General features: G+C 43.8%; 1 protein-coding gene across 1 annotated transcript in view; it reads left to right on the top strand.

Moving 5' to 3' along the window:
• LOC140198255 (butyrophilin subfamily 3 member A1-like) overlaps positions 1–20,978 on the top strand; it is a 110,107-nt gene that overhangs the window by 73,736 nt on the left and 15,393 nt on the right. The window contains exons 4-6 of the mRNA XM_072259312.1: positions 592–870; positions 15,824–15,943; positions 18,728–18,760. Of these exons, the coding sequence (XP_072115413.1) occupies positions 592–870; positions 15,824–15,943; positions 18,728–18,760 (432 nt within the window). The remainder of the gene's footprint in view (positions 1–591; positions 871–15,823; positions 15,944–18,727; positions 18,761–20,978) is intronic.

Below are 20,978 nucleotides of genomic sequence, written 5' to 3'. Positions count from 1 at the left end.
CATCCTGACGTAGGTGTTTGTATTGTCCAGGTGGTCTAAGGCTGTGTGAAGATCCATTGAGATTGCATCTGCCGTTGACCTATTGTGGCGATAGATTCCACAGGCCCTGGGGATTTATCCAATTCATTTCTCTCTGAAAGACCCAAAACTACCTTCTTTATTTCAAAATGTCCTGGCATAGTAGGATTTCCCACACTGATTTCACTATCTTCCATAATCTAATCCTAAACAAACAACTTTTGTTACCCTTTGGCTTTTAATGTATGTAAAAAATTGCCTTGGTATTTTCTTTAATTATAATTGTCAATGGCATTTCATGTCCACTTTTCACCCTCCTTATTCTTTGCTTGAGTTCTTTCTGGCTTTCTTTATATTCCTGAAACTTCCTGTCTGAATTCAGCTTCCAAATACTTAAGTGTTTCATCAGGCAGCATCTGTGGAGAGAAAAACAGTTAATGTCTCAAGCTGATGAAATAGGAAAGGCTAGAACTCAATAAACATGATTGCAAGCAGTTTTAATACTTATGCTTCATGAATTCATGTTACATTTTGCCTGACGACTATTATTTCTCCATCTGTCATTAACTGCAGGTTCGGGGAGTGAACCTCGGATTCAGATGAAGGGATACCATGGAGCAGGAATCCAGCTTGTGTGTAAATCCAGTGGATGGAATCCTGAGCCAGAGATCCAGTGGATCGGTGGCGATGGGAATGCATTAACAGAGGCTGAGACAAAGTACCACAGAGACTCGGGTCTTGTAAATGTTGAGAGCAGTGTTGGAGTAACGAGGCAATCCTCAGGCAAACTGAAGTGTATTATCAGCAGTGAACGTTTGAAAACAGAACATACGGCAATTATTACAATATCAGGTTTGTAAATTATGTTTGATCGGTGAAGGGGAAAGGTGATCCAATCTCTCCTGAAAATCTAGCTACAAAAATAGTTTGTCTCCATAACGTCATTGCCAAAATCTTATACCTGTTGAAGACTGTCCCTTGTTTACAAACAAAGTCAACTGTTAGTGACTATTTTGCTGTTTGTGCATCTTTTAAATCTGCCACACCATTAAAGGCCAATTGAATCCACAGCTTGTCCATTTGGGTTGGACATCAACACAGATATTTTCAATCCTTTGATACTCAGGTGAAACATCAATTCCATCTGAGTGGATACAACTTAGAACATTTTACAAAACATTAGCATTACAAAACATTTCCAAACATTAGCATCTGCTGCATTGACCTAGCTGTGAGCAATTGACATTGCTGTGCCCAAGATGAAAGTTCTGTTGATGTCACAGGTATGGTCCAATTTAAAAAGAAGATCCATAAAAATAATCATCTAGATTACTACTTGAAACTTCTGTAAGTTGCCCCAGGCTAATACAATCAGAGTAGAATTCCTGGCTCAATGATCAGTGTGGGAAAGCCCCACATAATTTTGTATACCTCTGTAAAATCCCCCCTCAATCATCTACATCCCAGAAGCTCAAGGCAATTCAATCTCGCCCCATAACACAGTTGCTCAGGTTTCAGTAACTTCCTTGCAAATTTTCTCTGCACTCTTTCAATCTGATTTACATCTTTCCCGTAGGCAGGTGATCGAAACCAGGCACAATACTTCAACTTGGGCTGCACAAACATCTTAGTCAATTTCTACCTGACATCCCACTCTTGTACTCAATACATTGATGTATGAAGGCCAATATACCAAGTTTTCTTTATGACCCTATCTACTTGAAACAGCACTTTCAAAGAATTATGGACTCCTAGAATTCCTAGATCCCTCTGTTCTACTGCACTCCTCAGTGCCCAACCACTCACTGTGTAACACCAACCCTGGTTGGTTCTACTGAAGTGCAACACCTCACACTTGTCTGTACTAAACTGCATCTGCCATTTTACATCCTATTTTTCCACATCTTCCAGATCTGCTGTAAGCTCTGATCGTCTTCATCACTGTGCAGTAACCCCCAATCCTGATGCCATCCCTAAATTTGATGATACAGTTTACCACATTATCATCCATTTGTTGATATGGATGACAAACAACAATGTACCCAGCACCGATCTCTGCAGCAGACCACGAGTCACAGGCCTCCAGTCAGAGAGGTAGCCACCTACAATGCTCTCTGACTTCAAACGAGAAATCAAAGTATCTTGCAATCTTGAAAGCCAAGCGACTGAACCTTCTTGACCAAACTACCATGCACTACCTTCTCAAAGGCCTTGCTGAAGTGCACGTAGACAACATCCACTGCCTTGCCTTCATCAACTTTGTAACTTCCTCAAAATCTCTATGAGATAGGTTAGACAAATTTATCACACACAAAGCCATGTTAGTTATCCTGAATCAGTCACTGTCTATTCAAATACTTTTATATCTGGTCCCTTAGAACATTTCCCAAAAACTTTCCCAGTACTGACGTCAGGCTCATATGCCTATAATTTCCTGGCTTATTCTTAAATAGCAGAACAACATTAGCTATCCCCCAATCCTCTGGCACCTCACCCGTGGCTAAAGATGTTTAAAATACCTCAGCTGGGGCCCCTGCAATTTCTGCATTAGCCTCCCACAGGGTTTGAGAGAACATCTTTTTTTTTCCTTTTTACCCCTGAAACCTAGATCTACCTCCCCAAGTGAGGATGATCACAGGCATTACCCAACAAAAAACTTCCAAGGCGTTCCCCATACGGCCAAACTTTCAATCTAATCTAGAGTGGCTCCCCTCCTTAAGATTTATCCTATCACTTATACTACCTTTAATATAACATATAGGCTAAAGATGACACAGGTCAAGCTAAGCATTAAAAACAAAAAACACACTAGGCAACTTCAACGCCTGAGATACAAATCCCAAATATTTACAGTTTGCTGGTTGAAAGTTTTTGTTAATCAGTTTCGGCAGCATACCGGTTTGACCCGATCATGTTCCACAAATTAAACTGGAAAAAAATAAACAAAGAAGTGGATTGTGAAAATTAACAGTTTGCCTCGGCATGAGGCCCCTTAAGTGCTGCACGAATAACCTAAAAAAAAGGTTATTGCTCTTCTCGTTCTTCTCCTCCCCAGCGCGAATGGTAAAACTCTTTGGCCGCCTCTGGTGTATCGAAATAATGTTTTTCACCTTCATGCATGACCCAGGGCTGGGCAGGATACAAGAGGCCGAACCTGACCCCTTTCCCGTAAAGCAGGGATTTCACCTCCTTGAAAGCTGCTCGTTTTTTACCCAGCTCCACACTAAAATCTTCATAAAAAAACACGCGGTGTCCGCGGAAATACAGCTCCTGCTTCCGTCTATCGATGATGCGTTGCTTATCTTGAAAGGAGTGAAAGCAAACCAGGAACATCCTTGGTCTCGTTTGCCTGGCTCCAGAGACACTGGATGGTTTACGTCCGACTCGGTGAGCACGCGGAAGTACGAGAGGACTTGGGAAAAAATTTGTCCCCAGCACTTCGTCAAAAAACTCGGTCATAAATTTAACAGGGTCCAAACCTTCCAAATTTTCAGGAATGCCGACCACTCTCAAATTGAATCTCTGCGACCAATTTTCGAAGTCATCTAGCTTTCCCTTCAGAAATGCGTTTTCACTCTGCAACGCTGCAATGGCGGCTTCAGCGCTCACCAGTCGGTCACTGTAATCATTCAGGCCGTCTTCAACCTCACGAATGCGTTCGTCGTGCGACTCGGTGATAAAGCATCTTCAAGTTCTCTTTTTAGGGGAGAATGCACTGCTTGCGTCATGTCAATAATAAGTACTAAACAAAGCCCCTCCAAGTCATCGGGTAGCGCAGGTCCGGGTCCAGGTCCAGCAGCGTGCAGCGGCGCCATTACTGTAACATCTGCCTTCTTGCTCGAGGCTTCGCTATCTTTTTCCCCAGTTTTACCTTGAAGGTACATTCTATTTGCCATTTCAATGTCCAGCTACATCCCGCGTTGTTCACAATGGTAAATATTCAGTTATCTCAAGCATACGGCAAAGATAAGCAGGTAGATTTTCAATAAAATTCCCGAGCCACACTCACAGGCACCGACTCACGCCATACTCAACCCTGGAAGTCCTGAGAGAACATCTTGTCAGGTCCTGTGATTTATCCACCCTAATTTGCTTCAAGACAGCAACACCTCCTCCTCCGTAATCTTTATAGGGTCCATTACCCCGTTACTGCCCAGCCTCACGTCAATAGATCCTGTCTCTCTCTCGAGTAAATACTGATGCAAAAATCCATTTAAGATCTCCCACATTTCTGTCAACTCCATGCGTGGATACCACTCTGATCTTCCACGTGTCTCCTTTTAGCCCTCCTGATTGTCTTCTTGCATTTCTTTCACTCCTCAAATACCTCATTTGTTCCTGCCTGACTCTAACTGTTATGTACCTCCTTCTTTTTCTTAATTAGGACCTCAATACCTGTTAAAAATCATGCTCCCTGAACCAATTATCCCTGCCTCTTATTCTGCAGGAACATACAATCTCTTTACTCTCAAAGCTTCCCTTTTGAAAGCCTCTCACTTAACAAGTACACATTTGCGAGAAACACTCTGTCACAATCCGCACTTGCCAGATCCTTTTTGATACCATCAAAATTGGCCTTTCTCCAGTTTGTACCAGATCTGTCCTTTTCCATAATTACTTCAAGACAAATGGCATTTTGATCAATATGCAAAGTATTCCCCTACAGAAACTTCTGTCACCTGTCCTGTCTCATTCCCTAATAGCAGATCAAGTATCAAACACACTCTCTCTCTTTTGGACTTCCACGGAGTGATTAAGGAAACTTTCTTCAGCATATTTGACAAACTTTTCCCATCCAGCTGCTTTACAGTATGGGAGTCCCAGTCAATATGTGGAAAGTTAAAATCACCCACTATCACAACTATTTGTTTCTTGCAACAGTCTGCAATCTGCCTACAAATTTGCTCCTCTACATTATAGAGTCACAGAGAAGTACAGCACCGAAGCAGGTCCTTTGGCCCATCCAGTGCATGTTAAAAATACTTAAATTGCCTTCTCCCATCAACCTGCACCGGGACAATAGCCCTCTGTATCCCTACTATACATGTACCTATCCAAACTTTTCTTAAACATTGAAATTGTGATGACATGCACCACTTGTGTTGGCTGCTCATTCCAAAATCTCACGACCCTCTGAATGTAGAAGTTTCCCCTCATGTTCTCCTTAAACCTCTCACCTTTCATCCTGAACCCATGACATTTGGTTGTAGTCCCACTCAACCTTTGGAAAAAGCACACCTGCATTTACTTTATCTATACCCCTCATAATTTGTACACCTCAATCAAATCTCATCTCAATCTTCTGTGTTCTAAAGAATGCAATCGTAACCTATTCCATCTTTCCTCATAATTCGGGTCCTCCAGATGTGGCAACATCCTTGTGAATTTTCTCTGTACTCTTTCAAACGTGTTTACATCTTTCCTGCAAGTAGGTGTCCAAAATGCACATAACATTCCGAATTAAGCCTCACCAACGCCTTGAACATCTTCAACATAACATCTCATCTCCTGTACTGAATACATTGATGCATGAAGGCCAATGTTGCAGAAGCTTTCTTTATGGCTCTGTCTACCTGTGACACAACTTTCAACAAATTATGTACCTGTATACCCAGATCCCTTTGTTCTGCCACACTCCTCAATGCCCTTCCGTCCGCTGTGTAAGACCAACCCTGTTTGATCCTACTGAAGTGCAAAACATACTTCCCTGCAATAAATTCCCTTTGCCATTTTCCAGCTGATTTTCCCAGCTGATGCAAATCCCCCTGCAAGTCATGTTAGCCTTCCTCACAGTCCACTACTCTCCCAATCTGGGTGTGATCCGCAAATTTGCTCATCCAATTCACCACATTATCATCTGGATCATCGATATACTGTAGATGGCAAACAGCAAAGGACCCAGCACCGATCCGGTGGCAAACCACTAGTCACAGGCCTCCAGTCAGAGAGGCAACCCTGTACTACCACTCTCTGCCTTCTCCCATAAAGCCAATGTCTAATCCAATTTACTACCTCATCCTGAATGCCAAGCAACTGAACCTTCTTGGCCAGTTTCCCATGTTAGCCCTTGTCAAATGCCTTACTCAAGTCCACATGGACAACATCAACTGCCTTGCTTTCATCAATTTTCCTTGAACAACTCAGTAAGATTGGTTAGATTAGATTTAGATTTTTAGTTTATGAGGACACACAGTCCTCTTTTACTGTCATTTAGTAATGCATGCATTAAGAAATGATACAATGTTCCTCCAGAATGATATCACAGAAACACAGACAAACTGAGACTGAAAAACTAACAAAAACCACACAATTATAACATATAGTTACAATAGTGCAAAGCAATACTGTAATTTGATAAAGAACAAACAATGGGCATGGTAAAAAAAAATCTCAAAGTCTCTCGAAGGTCCCATCATCTCACGCAGAAGGTAGAAAGAAGAAAAACTCTCCCTGCCATGAGCTTCCAGCGCCGCAAACTTGCCGATGCAGCATCCTGAAAGCACCCGACCACAGCTGACTCAAGTCCGTCCGAAAACCTCGAGCCTCCGACACCGAGCACCGAGCACCATCTCTGCCGAGCGCTTCGACCCTGGCCCCAGCAACAGGCAATAGGCAAAGTCGAGGACTCGGGGCCTTCCCCTCCGGAGATTCTGCATCGCACAGTAGCAGTGGCAGCGAAGTGGGCATTTCAGAAGTTTCTCCAGATGTTCCTTCATGCATCTCACGTCTGTCTCCATCAAATCAGGATTGTGCACGGTATCTACTTACAAATACGATATCATTTCGGAGCAGCCACGCGCGCTGCGTCACGCCGCCATCTTCTCCTCTCCTCCCCTGTTAGACATGCCTGACCACGCGTGAAGCCATTCTATCTTTCATTGGTCTATGTCTATCCAAATACAGCATCTATAAAAAGTATTCACACCCTCCTTTGAAGTTTTCATGTTTTATTGTTTTACAACATTGGATCTCAGTGGATTTCATTTAGCTTTTTTGACACTGATCAACAACAAAGGCTCTTTCATGTAAAGTGAAGACAAATTTCTTCAAGTCGGTCTAAAGTGGCACAGCCACTTTGGTGATGAATATCTGTTATCTGTCAAGTAGGGGACCGTGCACAATTCTGATTTGATGGAGACGGACGTGAGAGTACGGAGGAAGATCTGGAAAACTTCTGAAATGCCCGCTTCGCTGCCGCTGTTACTGTGTGGTAAACGGAATCTCTGGAGCAGAAGGCCCCAAAATTCTCGGCTTTGCGTGTTTCAGCAGCCGGGGCGAGACCGAAGGCGCTCGGCAGAGGATGGCGCTCGGGAGGCTGTATCGGAGGGGCTGGTCAGAGGCTCGGAGTTTTCGGACGGACGTACTCAGTGTCAGCTGTGGTCAGCTGCTTCCAAGGTATGGGCAAGATGACGGTGCCTGGAGGTTTATGGCAGGGAGTTTCTCCCTTTTGCTGCCTGCTATCAGGGACTCGGAAGTCGTTCGACTCGGGGACTTTTGAGACTTTATTTACTGTGCCCATGGTTTGTTCTTCATCAAATCATGGTATTACTTTGCACTGCTGTAACTATATGTTATAATTATGTGGTTCTGTCAGTGTTAGTCTTTGGTTTGTCCTATTTTCTGTGATATCACTCTGGAGAAACATTGCATCATTTCTTAATGCATGTATGCATTTCTAAATGACAATAAAAGAGTACTGAGCGTTCTCACAATCTAAAAAAAATATTTCAATTATTACAAAATAATTGATTGCACAATTACTCTCCCCTTCAAAACTCCTCAAGCTCTGTCAGAATGCATGGTGATTATGAGTGAACAGCCATTTTCAAGTCCAGCCACAAATTTTCGTTTGTGGTCCAGACTCTGACTTGGCCACTTGAGGACATTCACTTTGTTTTTAAGCTATTACTGTGTGGCTTTGGCTTTATGCGTGTGGTCATTATCTTGGTGGAAAACAAATCTTCTCTCAAGTCACAGTTCGGTTGCAGACTGCATCAGATTTTCCTCCAAGATTTCCTTGTATTTTGCTGCATTCATTTTACCCTCTTCCTGCACAAGCCTTCCAGGGCCTGTTGCAGTGAAGCATCCCCACAACATGATGCAGCCACCACCATGCTTCACGGTAGCAATGGTGTGTTTAGTCTGATGGCCAAAAAGCTCAATTTTGGTTTCATCAGACCATAGAACCTTCTTCCACCTGACTTCTGGTTCTCTCACATGCCTTCCGGCAAACTCTAGACAAGATTTCATATGAGTTTTTTTCAACAGTGGTTTTCAATTTTCTACTGTCCCATAAAACTACGACTGGTGAAGCACCCAGGCAACAGTAGTTGTATGCGCAGTCTCTCCCGTCTCAGCCACTGAAGTTTATAACTCCTCCAGAGTTGTCGTCGGTGTCTTGGTGGCCTCACTCATCTTGTCCTCGTCTTGCACGGTCATTGAGTTTTTGAACTGAATTGAATTTAATTGAATTTATTATTTACATCCTTCATGAGGACTGAAAATCTTTATGTTACGTCTCCGAATGAATGTGCAATGTGCAATTTTATATTAATTTATAATAAATAGTATGTACAACAGGACAGTCATTATAACAGAAATACAATTGTATTAGCATGAATTAAGCAGTCTGATAGCCGGGTGGAAGAAGCTGTCCCGGAGCCTGTTGGTCCTGGCTTTTTGGCAGCGGCACCGTTTCCCGGATGGTAGCAGCTGGAACAGATTGTGGTTGGTGTGATTCGGGTCCCCAATGATCCTTCAGGCTCTTTTTACACATCTGCCTTTGTAATTATCCTGAATAGTGGGAAGATCACCTCTACAGATGCGCTGGGCTGTCCGCACCACTCTCTGCAGAGTCCTGTGATTGAGGGAAGTACAGTTCCCATACCAGGCAGTGATGCAGCCAGTCAGGATGCTCTCAATTGTGCCCCTGTAGAAAATTCTTAGGATTTTGGGGCCAATACCAAACTTCTTCCACCGTCTGAGGTAAAAGATGTGCTGTTGTGCTTTTGTCACCACACAGCCGGAATGTACAGACCACGTGAGCTCCTCGGTGATGTGCATGCCCAGGAACTTAAAGCTGTTCACCTTCGCAATCCCAGATCCATTGATGTCAATAGGAGCCAGCCTGTCTCCATTCCTCCTGTGGACCAAAACCAGCTCCTTTGTTTTTGCAACATTGAGGACGGCAGATTTACAGCAGTGCCATATTCTTTCCATTTCTTGATAATTAACTTAACTGGACTCCAAGGGATATTCAGTGACTTGGAAATGTTCTTGTATCCATCTCCTGACTTGTGCTTTTCAATAACCTTTTTGCAGAGTTGCTTAGAGTGTTCTTTTGTCTTCATGGTGTAGTTTTGCCAGGATACTGACACCAGCAGTTGGTCCCAGATACAGGTGTATTTTTACTGCAGTCCATCGAAACACCTTGACTGCACACAGGTCTCCAAAAACAGATTTCCATTTAAATAATTACGTAACTTCTAAAGCCAATTTGCTGCACCAGTAATGATTTGGTGTGTCATATGAAAGGGACTGAATACTTATGCAATCAATTATTCTGTGTTTTATATTTGTAATTAACTTCGAACGTTTTGTGGTGATCTACTTTCACGTTGACACAGAAGAGTCTTTTCCTGTTGATCAGTGTCAAAATATGTCAAATTAAATCAACTCTGATTCAATGCCATAAAACAATAAAATATAATATCTTCCAAAGGGGACTAAATACTTTTTATAGGCACTGTACTTATATATCTGGTCCCTTACAATATCTGCCAATAACTTTCCCACAACTAATGTCAGACTCACTGGTCTATAATTTCCTTGTTTGTGTTCAGAGCCTGTTTTAAACAACAGAACAACTTCGGCTTTTCTCCAATCTTCTGGTAATGCTCCTTTTGCAAAGGATGGTTTAAATATCTCTGCTGGGACCCCAGCAATTTCTGCACACGTCTTGTAGGGTCTGAGGGAACATGTTGTTAGGCCTGAGGAATTTATCCACCCTGATTTGTGTCGGGGTAGCAAACATCTCCTCCTCTGTAATCTGTACATGGTCCATGAAGATGATGCTGCTTTCCCTTACTTCTAAAGACTCTGCATCCATCTCCTGAGTAAATACAGAAGCAAAGAATTCATTTAAGATTTCTGCCATGTGTTTTGTTTCCACACACGGATTACCTAACATTCTGATCTTCCAGAGGACCAATTTTGTCCCAAGCGGTCCTTTAACACAACATATCTGTGGACTCCTCCTTCACGTTGTCTGCTGGAGCAACTTCCTGCTTTCTTTTAGCCTTTCTGATTTATTTCTTAAGTGTTTTCTTGCATTTAGTATCCTTCATAAGCACCTCATATGTTTCTTCCTGCTTATACCTGCTATGCAGCTCCTTTTCTCTCTTAACCAGGGCCTCAATATCTCTTCAAAACTAAGGTTCCATACACCTGCTATCTTTCCCTTTTATTCTGACGGGCAAGTACAATCTTTTTAACTCTCAAAATTTGGTTCTGAAAGCCTCCACTTTCCTCCACTTGCCAGAAAACATTTCCCAATCCACACTTGCCAGATGATAGGCTCTTGATTAGACACGGCATCAAAGGTTATGGGGAGATGGCCAAGGAATGGAATTGAGGGGAGAAAAGGATCAGCCATAATTGAATGGCAGAACAGGCTTGATGGACCAAGTGGCCCAATTCTGCTCCTATGTCTTATGGTTTTATGTTTTTATTTTCATAATTCTGGTTGTTGATCCATACCCTGAGCTCATCCACCTTTCCTACGTTACGGTGCTCAGCCTATTGTTGCTTTTCATGGGAATTAACAAGAAATTGTTAGTAAGTTTGCAGATGACACGAAAATAACACTGGACAGCAAATTGTTATGAAAGTGTTGCTTCATCAGATATTTTTTGTGTATGATAGACCACATGGTGCTGAACACAAATATAATTTCAGACTTGCATCATGCAGGAATTTGGAGAAACAAGAAATTATCTTTTACTGACTAATGCATTTAATTGCATAACGGTGCTGACACTTTGCAAAAGTTCAACTATGCTAAAAAAAATATTGTTGATGATTTTCATTTGTATTCAGTGTCTCAGGCTTCTTACTTCAGTGTCTCAGGCTTCTTTCTTAAGTGTCCAACAAGAGTCAGCTAGCATTGACGGATTCCAGTTGCCCTGATAGCATTTCTCCATGACCGCAATATCCTGGTAAAACCTTTCACCATACTCATCACTGACAGCACCAAGATTTGTAGAGAAGCATTCTAAATGGGAAGGCAGAAAAGGAATCTTTAGTGACATGTTGCACTTCATGGTTTTGTATGCTTGAATCATGTTGTCAACAGGCTGCATGTAGTTTGGTGCTCTGTAGTTGCCAAAAAGCTTTTCAACAACATCCTTGGATGCCTTCTATGTGATTTTCTCCGGTCCCACTAGAAATTCAAATTGTCATTGATGATCTGTTTTATTTGTGGCCCATCAAAAATGCCTTCCTTAATTTTGGCATCAATTATTCTGATGAATTATGAATTGAAGTAACAAATACAGATGATTTCAAGAAAATGTACATGATCGGGAAATTTCATGGTGGATTTCATGATCAATGACTCAAAACCCATAAGATACGCCCAGAAGTATTCAGGAAGCAAAATCTTTGCTCTCCAGCTGTAATTGGGATATGGTGGACAGAGAAAAAGATTACCAAAAATTACAGAAGGATATGTGTCTGCTGAATAAGTGGGCTGATGAATAACAGAAAGAACTTGATTCTGATAAGTGCTAGCTATTGCGGTTTGGAAAGTCAAATCAAGGGCGGTCGTACACAGTGAACAATAGGGTCCAGAGGCATGTTGGAGGATAGATGAAACTTGGAGTCCAAGTATTTGGTTCCAGAAAGTGGAGTCACATCTGCACAGGTTGATAAGGGAGCTTTTAGCACACTGGCCTGTTCTGTTTCCGACACCCTGCTATTGGAAAGAATGCAGAAATATTTACAAGGATATTGCCGATCTTGCCAGGACTTGAGAGACTAAGTAATGGGAAGAGGTTGCAGAGTCTAGGACTTTATTCCTTGGAGCAAATGAGACTGAGAGTTGATCTTATGAGGCCCTTCCATTGGTTGGGGTCAAACATGGATATTGCATCTGAGCTGTTTACATGATTATATAAACTGGTACACAAGTCAGGGCAGTTTGATATGGAGAATAATCTGTTGTTCATGCAGCAGGCTCCCCCTCTCCAAACAGCCGACATATCAAAAGGAACTGCAGAAACCAATACAGTTTGTTATCAGTTTTGTTGTAGGACACTAACTCCTGGTTTTTCCTTAGGGTTTACTCCCAAACCCATCCCCATATGACTGGTTATAGCCACAAGGCAGCGGAGGATTGAGGTTAGGATTTTCCATCTGCTAGATGATCTGCTAACCACAGCTGACGAGCTCCACCAGCTCAAAGTGACGAGTCTTAAGCTGCCAGAACCTGCTTTTGGCCTTCTCCTGTCAGTAGAAATGGTTCCACCATGCTTAGTAGCTGAGCCACACTGGAAGGGCAGGAGCTGGACTTGATTGACAGGGACTATTTGAGATGCGGTCCATTGGGAATATTAAATTGGTAGTGGGAGCTTATCTCCACCAACTGCCCTGGTTATAACTCCAGGAACCAGTGATCTTATAAAATCATGAGGAACATAGAGAGGATGAATTCACAGTCTTTTCCCCCTGGGTTAGAGTATCGAGAAACCATTAAACCATAAGATATAGGAGCAGAATTTGGCCATTTGGCCCAATGAGTCTGGTCTGCCATTTTATCATGGCCAATCCAATTTTCCTCTCGGTCCCAATCATCTGCCTTCTCCCTTCATGCCTGACTAATCAATAGTCTATCAATGTCTGCCCTAAGTACACATAAAGACTTGCCATCCACAACTGCCTGTGGCTAAGAATTCCACACATTCACCACTCACTGGCTCAGGAAATTCCTCCACATCACCGTTCTAAAAGGACACCTCTCTATTCTGAGACTGTGTCCTCTGGTCTTAGACACTCCCAACATAGGAAACATCCTCTCCATATCCACTCTATCAAGCCTTTCACCATTCAATTGGTTTCATTGAGGTCACCCCTCATTCTTCTGAATTCCAGTGAATACAGGCACTGAACCATCAAACGCTCTTCATATGACAAGCTATTCAATCCTGGAATTATTTTCATGAAACTCTTTTGAACCATCTGCAGTACCAGCACATCCTTTCTAAGAATGAGGGCCCAAAACTGCTCACAATACTCCACATGAGGCCTGATCACTGCTTTATAAAGTCTGAACATTATATTCTTGCTTTTATATTCTTGTCCTCTTGAAAAAGCACATTGCATTTGACTTCCTCACCACAGACTCACCTGCAAATTAACCTTTAGGTAATCCTGCACAATAACTGCCTAGTCCCATTGCGTCTCAGTTTTTTTTTGTATTTTCTCTCCATTTAGAAAATAGTCAACCCTTTCATTTATTCTACCAAAATGAAAGACCATACACTACTCGGCACTGTACTTCATCTGCCATTTTTTTGCCCATTCTCCTAATCTGTCAGTCCTTCTGTAGCCACTCTACTTTCTCAAAACTATCTGCCCCTCTACCTATCTTCATATCATCTGCAAACTTTGCAACAGAGCCATCATTTCCATCATCAAAATCATTGACATATAATGTAAAAAGAATCAGTCCCAACACAGACCTCTGTGGAACACCACTAGTCACCACCAGGCAACCAGAAAAGCCCCCTTTATTCCCACTCTTTCCCTCCTGCCAGTCAGCCACTCCTTTAGCCATATTAGAATCTTTCTTGTAATAACATGGGCTCATAGCTTGTTAAGCAGCCTCATGTGTGGCATCTTGTCAAAGGCCTTCTGAAAATCCAAGTACACAACCTCAACCAATTCTCCTTTTTCTATACAGCTTGTTTATTCAAAGAATTCCAACAGATTTATGAGGAAAGATTTTCCCTTGAGAAAACCATGCTGACTATGGCCTATTATATCATTTGCCTCAAAGTACCTGAGACCTCATCCTTAAAAATCAACCATAATCTTCCCAACCACTGTGGTCAGACTAACTGGCCTATAGTTTCCTTTCTTCTGCCTCTCTCCCTTCTTAAGGGTGGAGTAACATTTGCAATTTTCCAGTCTTCTGGACCCATTGTAGAATCTAGTGATTCTTGAAATATCATTATTAATGCCCCCATGATCTCTTCAGCCACCTCTTTCAGATCTCCAAGGTGTACACTATCTGGTCCAGTGACTTATCTACCTTCAGTCCTTTCAGTTTCCCATGAACTTTCTCTCCTGTTCTGGTAACTTCACCCACATGACCCCTGACACCCGGAACTTCCACCATACTGCTCGTGTCTTCCACAGTGAAGACTGATGCAAAATACTTCTTCAGTTCATCTGCCATTTTGTTGTCCCCCATTACGACCTCTCTGGCATCATTTCTGAGTGGTCTGATATCCACTCTTGCCTCTCTTTTACACTTTATATATCTGAAGAAACTTTTGATATCCACTTTAATATTATTGGCTCGCTTGCTTTTGTATTCCATCTTTCCCTTCTTAGTGACTTTCTTAGTTGCCTTCTGTTGGTTTTTAAAAGCTTCTCAATCCTTTGATTTCCCAGTAACTTTTGCTCTATTATAAGCTCTCTCTTTGGCTTTTATGTTGGCTTTGACTTCTCATGTTAGCTACAGTTGTGTCACCTTTTCTTTAGAAAACCTCTTTCTCTTTGGGATGTACATATTCCGTGCCTCAGAATTGCTTCCAGAAATTACAGGCATTGCTGACTGCCGTCATCCCTGCCATCATCCCTGCCAGTGCTCTTTTCCAATCAATTCCGGCCAACTCCTCTTTCATGCCTCTGTAATTCCCTTTACTCCACTGTAATACTGATACATCTGACTTGAGTTTTTCCTTCTCAAATTTCAGTGATCACCCCTAAGGGTTCTTTTACCTTAAGCTCTCCAATCAACTCTGGTTCATTGCACAACACCCAATCCAGAATATCTGATTCTCATTCGAGCTCAACGAGCTGCTCTGAAAAGCTATTTCATAGGCTTTCTAGAAATTCCTCCTGCAGGAATCCAGCACCAGCCTGATTTTCTCAACCTACCTGCATACTGAAGTCCCACATGACTATTGTAATATTGCCCTTTTGACATGCATTTTCTTTCTCCCACTGTAATTTGTAGGCCATATCCTTACTACTGTTTTGGGGTCTGTATACAATTCCCATCAGTGTCTTTTTACCCTTGCAGTTCCTTACCTCTGTCCATGATGATTCAACACCTTCCTCTGTGATGCTGTATAGCCTGTGATGTTGCTGCAAGCGTGTGATTTCTTTCAGCTGGTGCCTTCATGAACGGACATATGACAATAAACAATTTGAAGAGACAATTTGTCAGGCACATGGACAAGGAGGGTTGAGAAGGATCTGGGCTAAACACTGGCAAATGGGACCAGTTTGGATGGGGCATGTTGGTCATCATGGACCAGTTGGGCTGATGGGCCTGTTTCTGTGCTGTATATCTCTACAATTAAACATCAGTGACAGTGATGAAGTCTCAGAGCCTCCATTATAACAGTCCATTGCAGCCATTTCTGGTTCTTCCAGTAAACACCTATTGACATTACAGGAGGAGGCTGCTTGGGCAGTTGTGGACTTTCCACCTCATGGAGTTTTACTGAACTAATTCCGCTGGGGTGCATTGCAGATTTTTTCATTGTCTCATTCACTGATCTTTATTCTACAGATGATCTCTTCCCTGCTGTTCTTGAATGGGTCCTGCCACTGGTCTTCACCATTTGTGTTGTAATTGCTGCTAACTCCACTGTGATTTATTGGAATGTGAAACAAAACAGACGCATAAAAGGTATGTTTCTGCAATATTGTGAGGTACTGGCCTGGAAATCCAGTGGAAAATCTCCCAGTTTCCCTCTGAAATTTCTGTGAAAGCCAGAGCATTTTCTGGAGAAATCATGTAAAATCCACATTTTCCAGCAGGCTCTGACATTCCAGCTGTGAACGTTGTCTCTGGTAAGAATATTTATGGCCATAGAGCTGGGAAGTAAGGAAGAAAACTGCCCAATGTTGCATCTCCTGTGTCTGCATGATGAAGTGCCAGGAGGTTCAGCTGGTCACTGATTCACTTGTACTTCCTGTAACTTGGTTCCCGATATTTAGGCTCCTCTACAGTGGTGAGACTGGGCACAGTTTGTATGATAACTGTTTAATAGCACAAACAAAATTTTAAAATATGCATTTTCATTACATATCATATCCCTGTGAGCTCTCCACTCACAGTGTCCTACAATGGTCTAAAGAGGCTGACCGGGGCTGAAGAACAGAACGTCATATTTTTAGTAGGAAAGCACAAAAATGCTGGAGAAACTCAGCATCTGTGGAAAGAAATAAACAGTCAACGTCTCAGACCAAGACCCTTGAATGGAAAGGAAGGGCGAAGAAGCCAGCAAGAACATGGGTGGAGGGGAAGGAGTACAATCCAGAGGCTGGTAGGTGAAGGCAGGTGAGGGAAAAGATTGGTGGATGAGGGAGAGAATTGAATTGTGAAGATGGGAGATGATAGACTGAAAAAGTAGTTCTGAAGCAGAAGGGATCTCAACTGGAGGGGAGAATGGATCAGGGGAGAGTGAGAAGGAGGAGGGAGCTGATAGGCAAGGAAGGAGAAGCAGTAAGAGGGAAGTCAGGATGGGGAATGGAAAAAGAGAAGAGAACCTAACAAATTAACTGTGCTCTTTGGAATAATTCCTCAAAATACCCGCTATATCTCTTTGTCTGACAAGCATGTTAGTGCATTTGTTGCATTGATAGCTAGGAGGGCCATTTTTGTTGAAGTGGAAGGATACATCAGCTCCCATTTTGTCACAATGGTTCTCTCAAGTGATGCTATGTCTTAGTTTGGAGAAAATTAGAAGTCGAACTTTTGAACCTATGTTTGATTTTGAGAAAAGATGGGGTTCATTTGCTTGTTACACCTAATGTCTTTTTTTGTCAGTTTTCCTTGCTCAGTAGGTTTTTCTTTTCTTTTGTTTTTGTCACCAATTTTTTCTCAATCTTTAAAAGAATGTTTTTTCTCTTGAGACATTGTAAGTGTTGCCTACTTCGATGTACTCTTGTTAATTTTGGAGAATAATAATAAAGAAGATTTGGAAAGAAAGGAAAAAGAGAAGAGGGAAGGCATCAGAGGGAGGTGATAGGCATGTTAGGAGAGAAGCACTGTAAGGATGCCATACAGCCCTCATTGCTGGGGGAAAGCTCCATTCAATGCAGGTTAGCACTTCCACTGTATCCTGGATAATGGACTACCTGACTGGCAGACCACAGTTTGTGTGGCTTCACAGCTGTGTGTCAGACATGGCTATAAGCAGCACTGGGACCCCACAGGCAACGGTATTGGTTCCCTTCCTGTTTACCCTGTATATCTCAGACTTTAGATACAACACTGAGTCATGTTATCTGTAGAAAATTATCTGATAACTTAGCAATAGTGTATAAAGGGAGGTTGGGAGGATGAATACAGGACCCTGGTGGAGGACTTCTGGCATGGGTCTGGAGGACTGGAATTTGCAAATATCACTCCACTCTTTAAGAAGGGAGGAAGGCAAAAGAAAGGAAATTATAGGCCAGTTAGCCTAATCTCAGTGGTTGCTAAACTGTTGAAATCTGTTAAGGATGAGGTTATGGGGAAGTACCAGCCTGATTTTCTCAATCTACCTGCATACTGAAGTCCCACATGACTATTGTAATATTGCCCTGTTGGCATGCATTTTCTTTCTCCCACTGCCTCAAAATTGAGGGGTGACCTTTTAGAACAGAGGTAAGGAGGAAGTTTTTTTTAGCCAGAGAGTAGTGAATCTGTGGAATGTTCTGCCACAGACTGTGGTGGAGGCCAAGTCCATGGGTGTATTTCAGGCGGCAGTTGACTGTTTCCTAATCGGTCAGGGCATCAAAGGATTTGGGGAGTGGCAGGTGCGTGGGGTTGAGTGGGATCCGAGATCAGCCATCCTGGATTGTGCAGCAGACTCGAGAGGCTGAATGGCTTAATCTGCTCATCTGCGTTCTGGTATTGGACTTTGACTTTGTCAAATGGTGCAAGCTGAATCATCTTCAGCTCAACATCAGTAAGGCAAAGGAGATAGTGATGGACTTTAGGGAGCCGGCATTAAAATGGTTGGCCACTAGGAAATCCTGCTTGATGGGGCTGACCAGACGGTCCTCCAGTCTACATCGGGTCTCACGAATGTAGATGAGGTCACACTGTGAGCATCATATACAGCTGGTATCTCACAGCATTTCAAATTCAACACTGAGTGTAACCACTTCAAACCATGATCGCTGTGTTCATGTTTTCTGACAGCAACTGTTGGTAATGGTTTATGTGTCGTCATTTAATCCTTGAGCCTACCATAGACCCACGGTGTATTTCCTCACTTGGCTCTTCTGCCTGACATCTGTCACCACTTCAACATTTTTTTGTCTCTGATGGGAGATGGTCAACCATGAGTTTGATGATCCTCTCCGCAGCTGCCTGACCCCCTGAGTGTTCCCTATTTTTTCAGATCTCCAGCATCTGAAGTGAAATAATCGTCCTGAAAACTTCTTGTTGTTCTAATATACCACTGGTCTGTCTTTTCAGAGCTGGAACTTCAGAAATCCATCATAGAGTCTGGTAAGAGTTCAATATTGAAATATTCAGAAACTACAAGAAATAGCCATTTTATTTAATAAAATCAGTATTTTCTTCTGTTGGGATGAATTATTTAAATCCTTCATGACATAGCTCTGTTTAGAGATTTATAAATTAAGAATAATAAACAAATTCCCTGTAGTTTACAAGCAAGGCTCCTTAAAATAATAAGAGAGACTTCAGATTTGGAGTGAGCAATCTTCTCTGGGAGCAGCGGGTTAAACATAATCTGTCAGGGGGAGAGAAGGTTGGTGAGGAGAGATATTTTTCATATTTAGGGTAAAGCCGCATTAAGACTGGATGTTTTCGTTTGAAAACCTGCATAAAGATGATGCAGGAAATGTCAAAATTTCACTTCACTCCCCCAAAATGCACCCCCACCCCCCGAGATGCTGCTCACTGATTTCTTCCACCTATTGTTTGTTGTGTGAACTAATCCTTGTCATGTGAATGAAATGCTCTGGGTGGAATTTTCCAAACCCTTGTGCTTTGCGTGCTTCACCCCAACCTCGAGAACATGGTGGCACATTCCTAGAACTGGGTTTGTATTTCTGCACCGAAGATCAATCACCACTCTGACACAGGCTGAAATATTATGTTGCTGCACCTGTGTTCTGCAGCCCAACAGGTCTGAATAATACATCTCACACAAACTCACCTCCCCCACTCATCCTCACCTCACCCACACCCCTAACATTCCCACACTCGCCCCGACCTCCCCCACACCCCCGACCTCACCCACACCCCCGACCTCACCCACACCCCCTCACCTTCCCCACACCCCCGACCTCCCCTACACCCCCTCACCCTCCCCCACACCCCCTCCCCTTCCTCACATCCCCTCCCCTTCCTCACATCCCCCACTCCCCCTCCTCACATCCCCCACTCCCCCTCACCTCCCATACACCCCCTCACCTCCCCCACTCCCCCCATCTCCCATACACCCTGCCACCTCCCCCACTCCCCGCCACCTCCCCCACTCCCCTTCCTCACATCCCCTCCCCTTCCTCACATCCCCCACTCCCCCTCACCTCCCCCCATCTCCCATACACCCCCTCACCCTCCCCCACTCCCCTTCACCTCCCATACACCCCGCCACCTCCCCCACTCCCCCTCACCTCCCCCACTCCCCTTCCTCACATCCCCTGCCCTTCCTCACCTCCCCCACTGCCCCTCACCTCCCCCACTGCCCCTCACCACCCCCACTCCCCCTCACCACCCTCACTCCCCCTCACCCCTCTATCCAAACCTCTCTCCAAGCCCCTCTCGAACCCCCTCTCGAACCCCTCTCTCCACTCTCCAAACCCTTCTCTCCAACCCCCTCTCTGCACCCCCCCCTTGAACCCCACCCCTCTCCAACCCCTCTCTCCAAACCCCCTCTCCAACCCCCTCTCTCCAAACCTCTCCAACCCCCATTCTCGAACCCCACCTCCAACCCCCTCTCTCCAAACCCTCTCCAATCCCCTCTCTCCAACCCCCCCCTCCAATCCCCTCTCCAAACCCCCCCAATACGCCCAACACCCCCCTCTAAATCCCTCTTCAATCCCCTTTATGCTGCCCCCGTCTCTCTAACCTGATCTCTCTTACCCCCTCTCCCTTACACACTCTCTAACCAACCCCTTCTCTCCAACCCCTTCCCTCTGAACCTCTCCCTCTCTACTCTCTCTCTACCCCCTCTCCCTCTCCCTCTCTGCTCCCTCTCTCTCACCAACCCCATCTCTCCAACCCCTCCCTCCAACTCCCTCCCTCTAAACCCCTCTTTCTAACCCCACTCTCTCCAACCCCCTCTCTCTAATCCCGTCTCCGCCACCTTCTCCACCACCATCTCTAACACCCCATCTAACCACCTCTTTCTCTCTATCCCCTCTCTACCGAATCCCCCAGCCTTCTCTAACACCCTCTCTCTAACCACTCTGTATCCTCCACTCTCTTACCCCCTTCAATCTCGCCCTAGCCCTCCGTACACCCTCTCTCTACACCCCTCTCCCCTCTCTCCTCCCTCGAAACTCCCTCTCTCTAAAACCCACTCACTTTACCCCCACTCCCCAATACTACCCTCCCATTCTCTACCCTGCCACTATCCCTCTCTCACTATCACTCTCTCTATCCCCTCTGTCTATCCCCTTCTCTTTCTATGCACCCTCTCTCTCTTAATCCTTCTTTCTCTCTGCACCCTCGCTCTCCCACTGCACCCTTCTCC

The sequence above is a fragment of the Mobula birostris genome, chromosome 5 (assembly GCF_030028105.1).
Source record: "Mobula birostris isolate sMobBir1 chromosome 5, sMobBir1.hap1, whole genome shotgun sequence".
Lineage (NCBI taxonomy): Eukaryota > Metazoa > Chordata > Chondrichthyes > Myliobatiformes > Myliobatidae > Mobula > Mobula birostris.
This window is presented reverse-complemented; position numbering and strand designations above follow the sequence as displayed.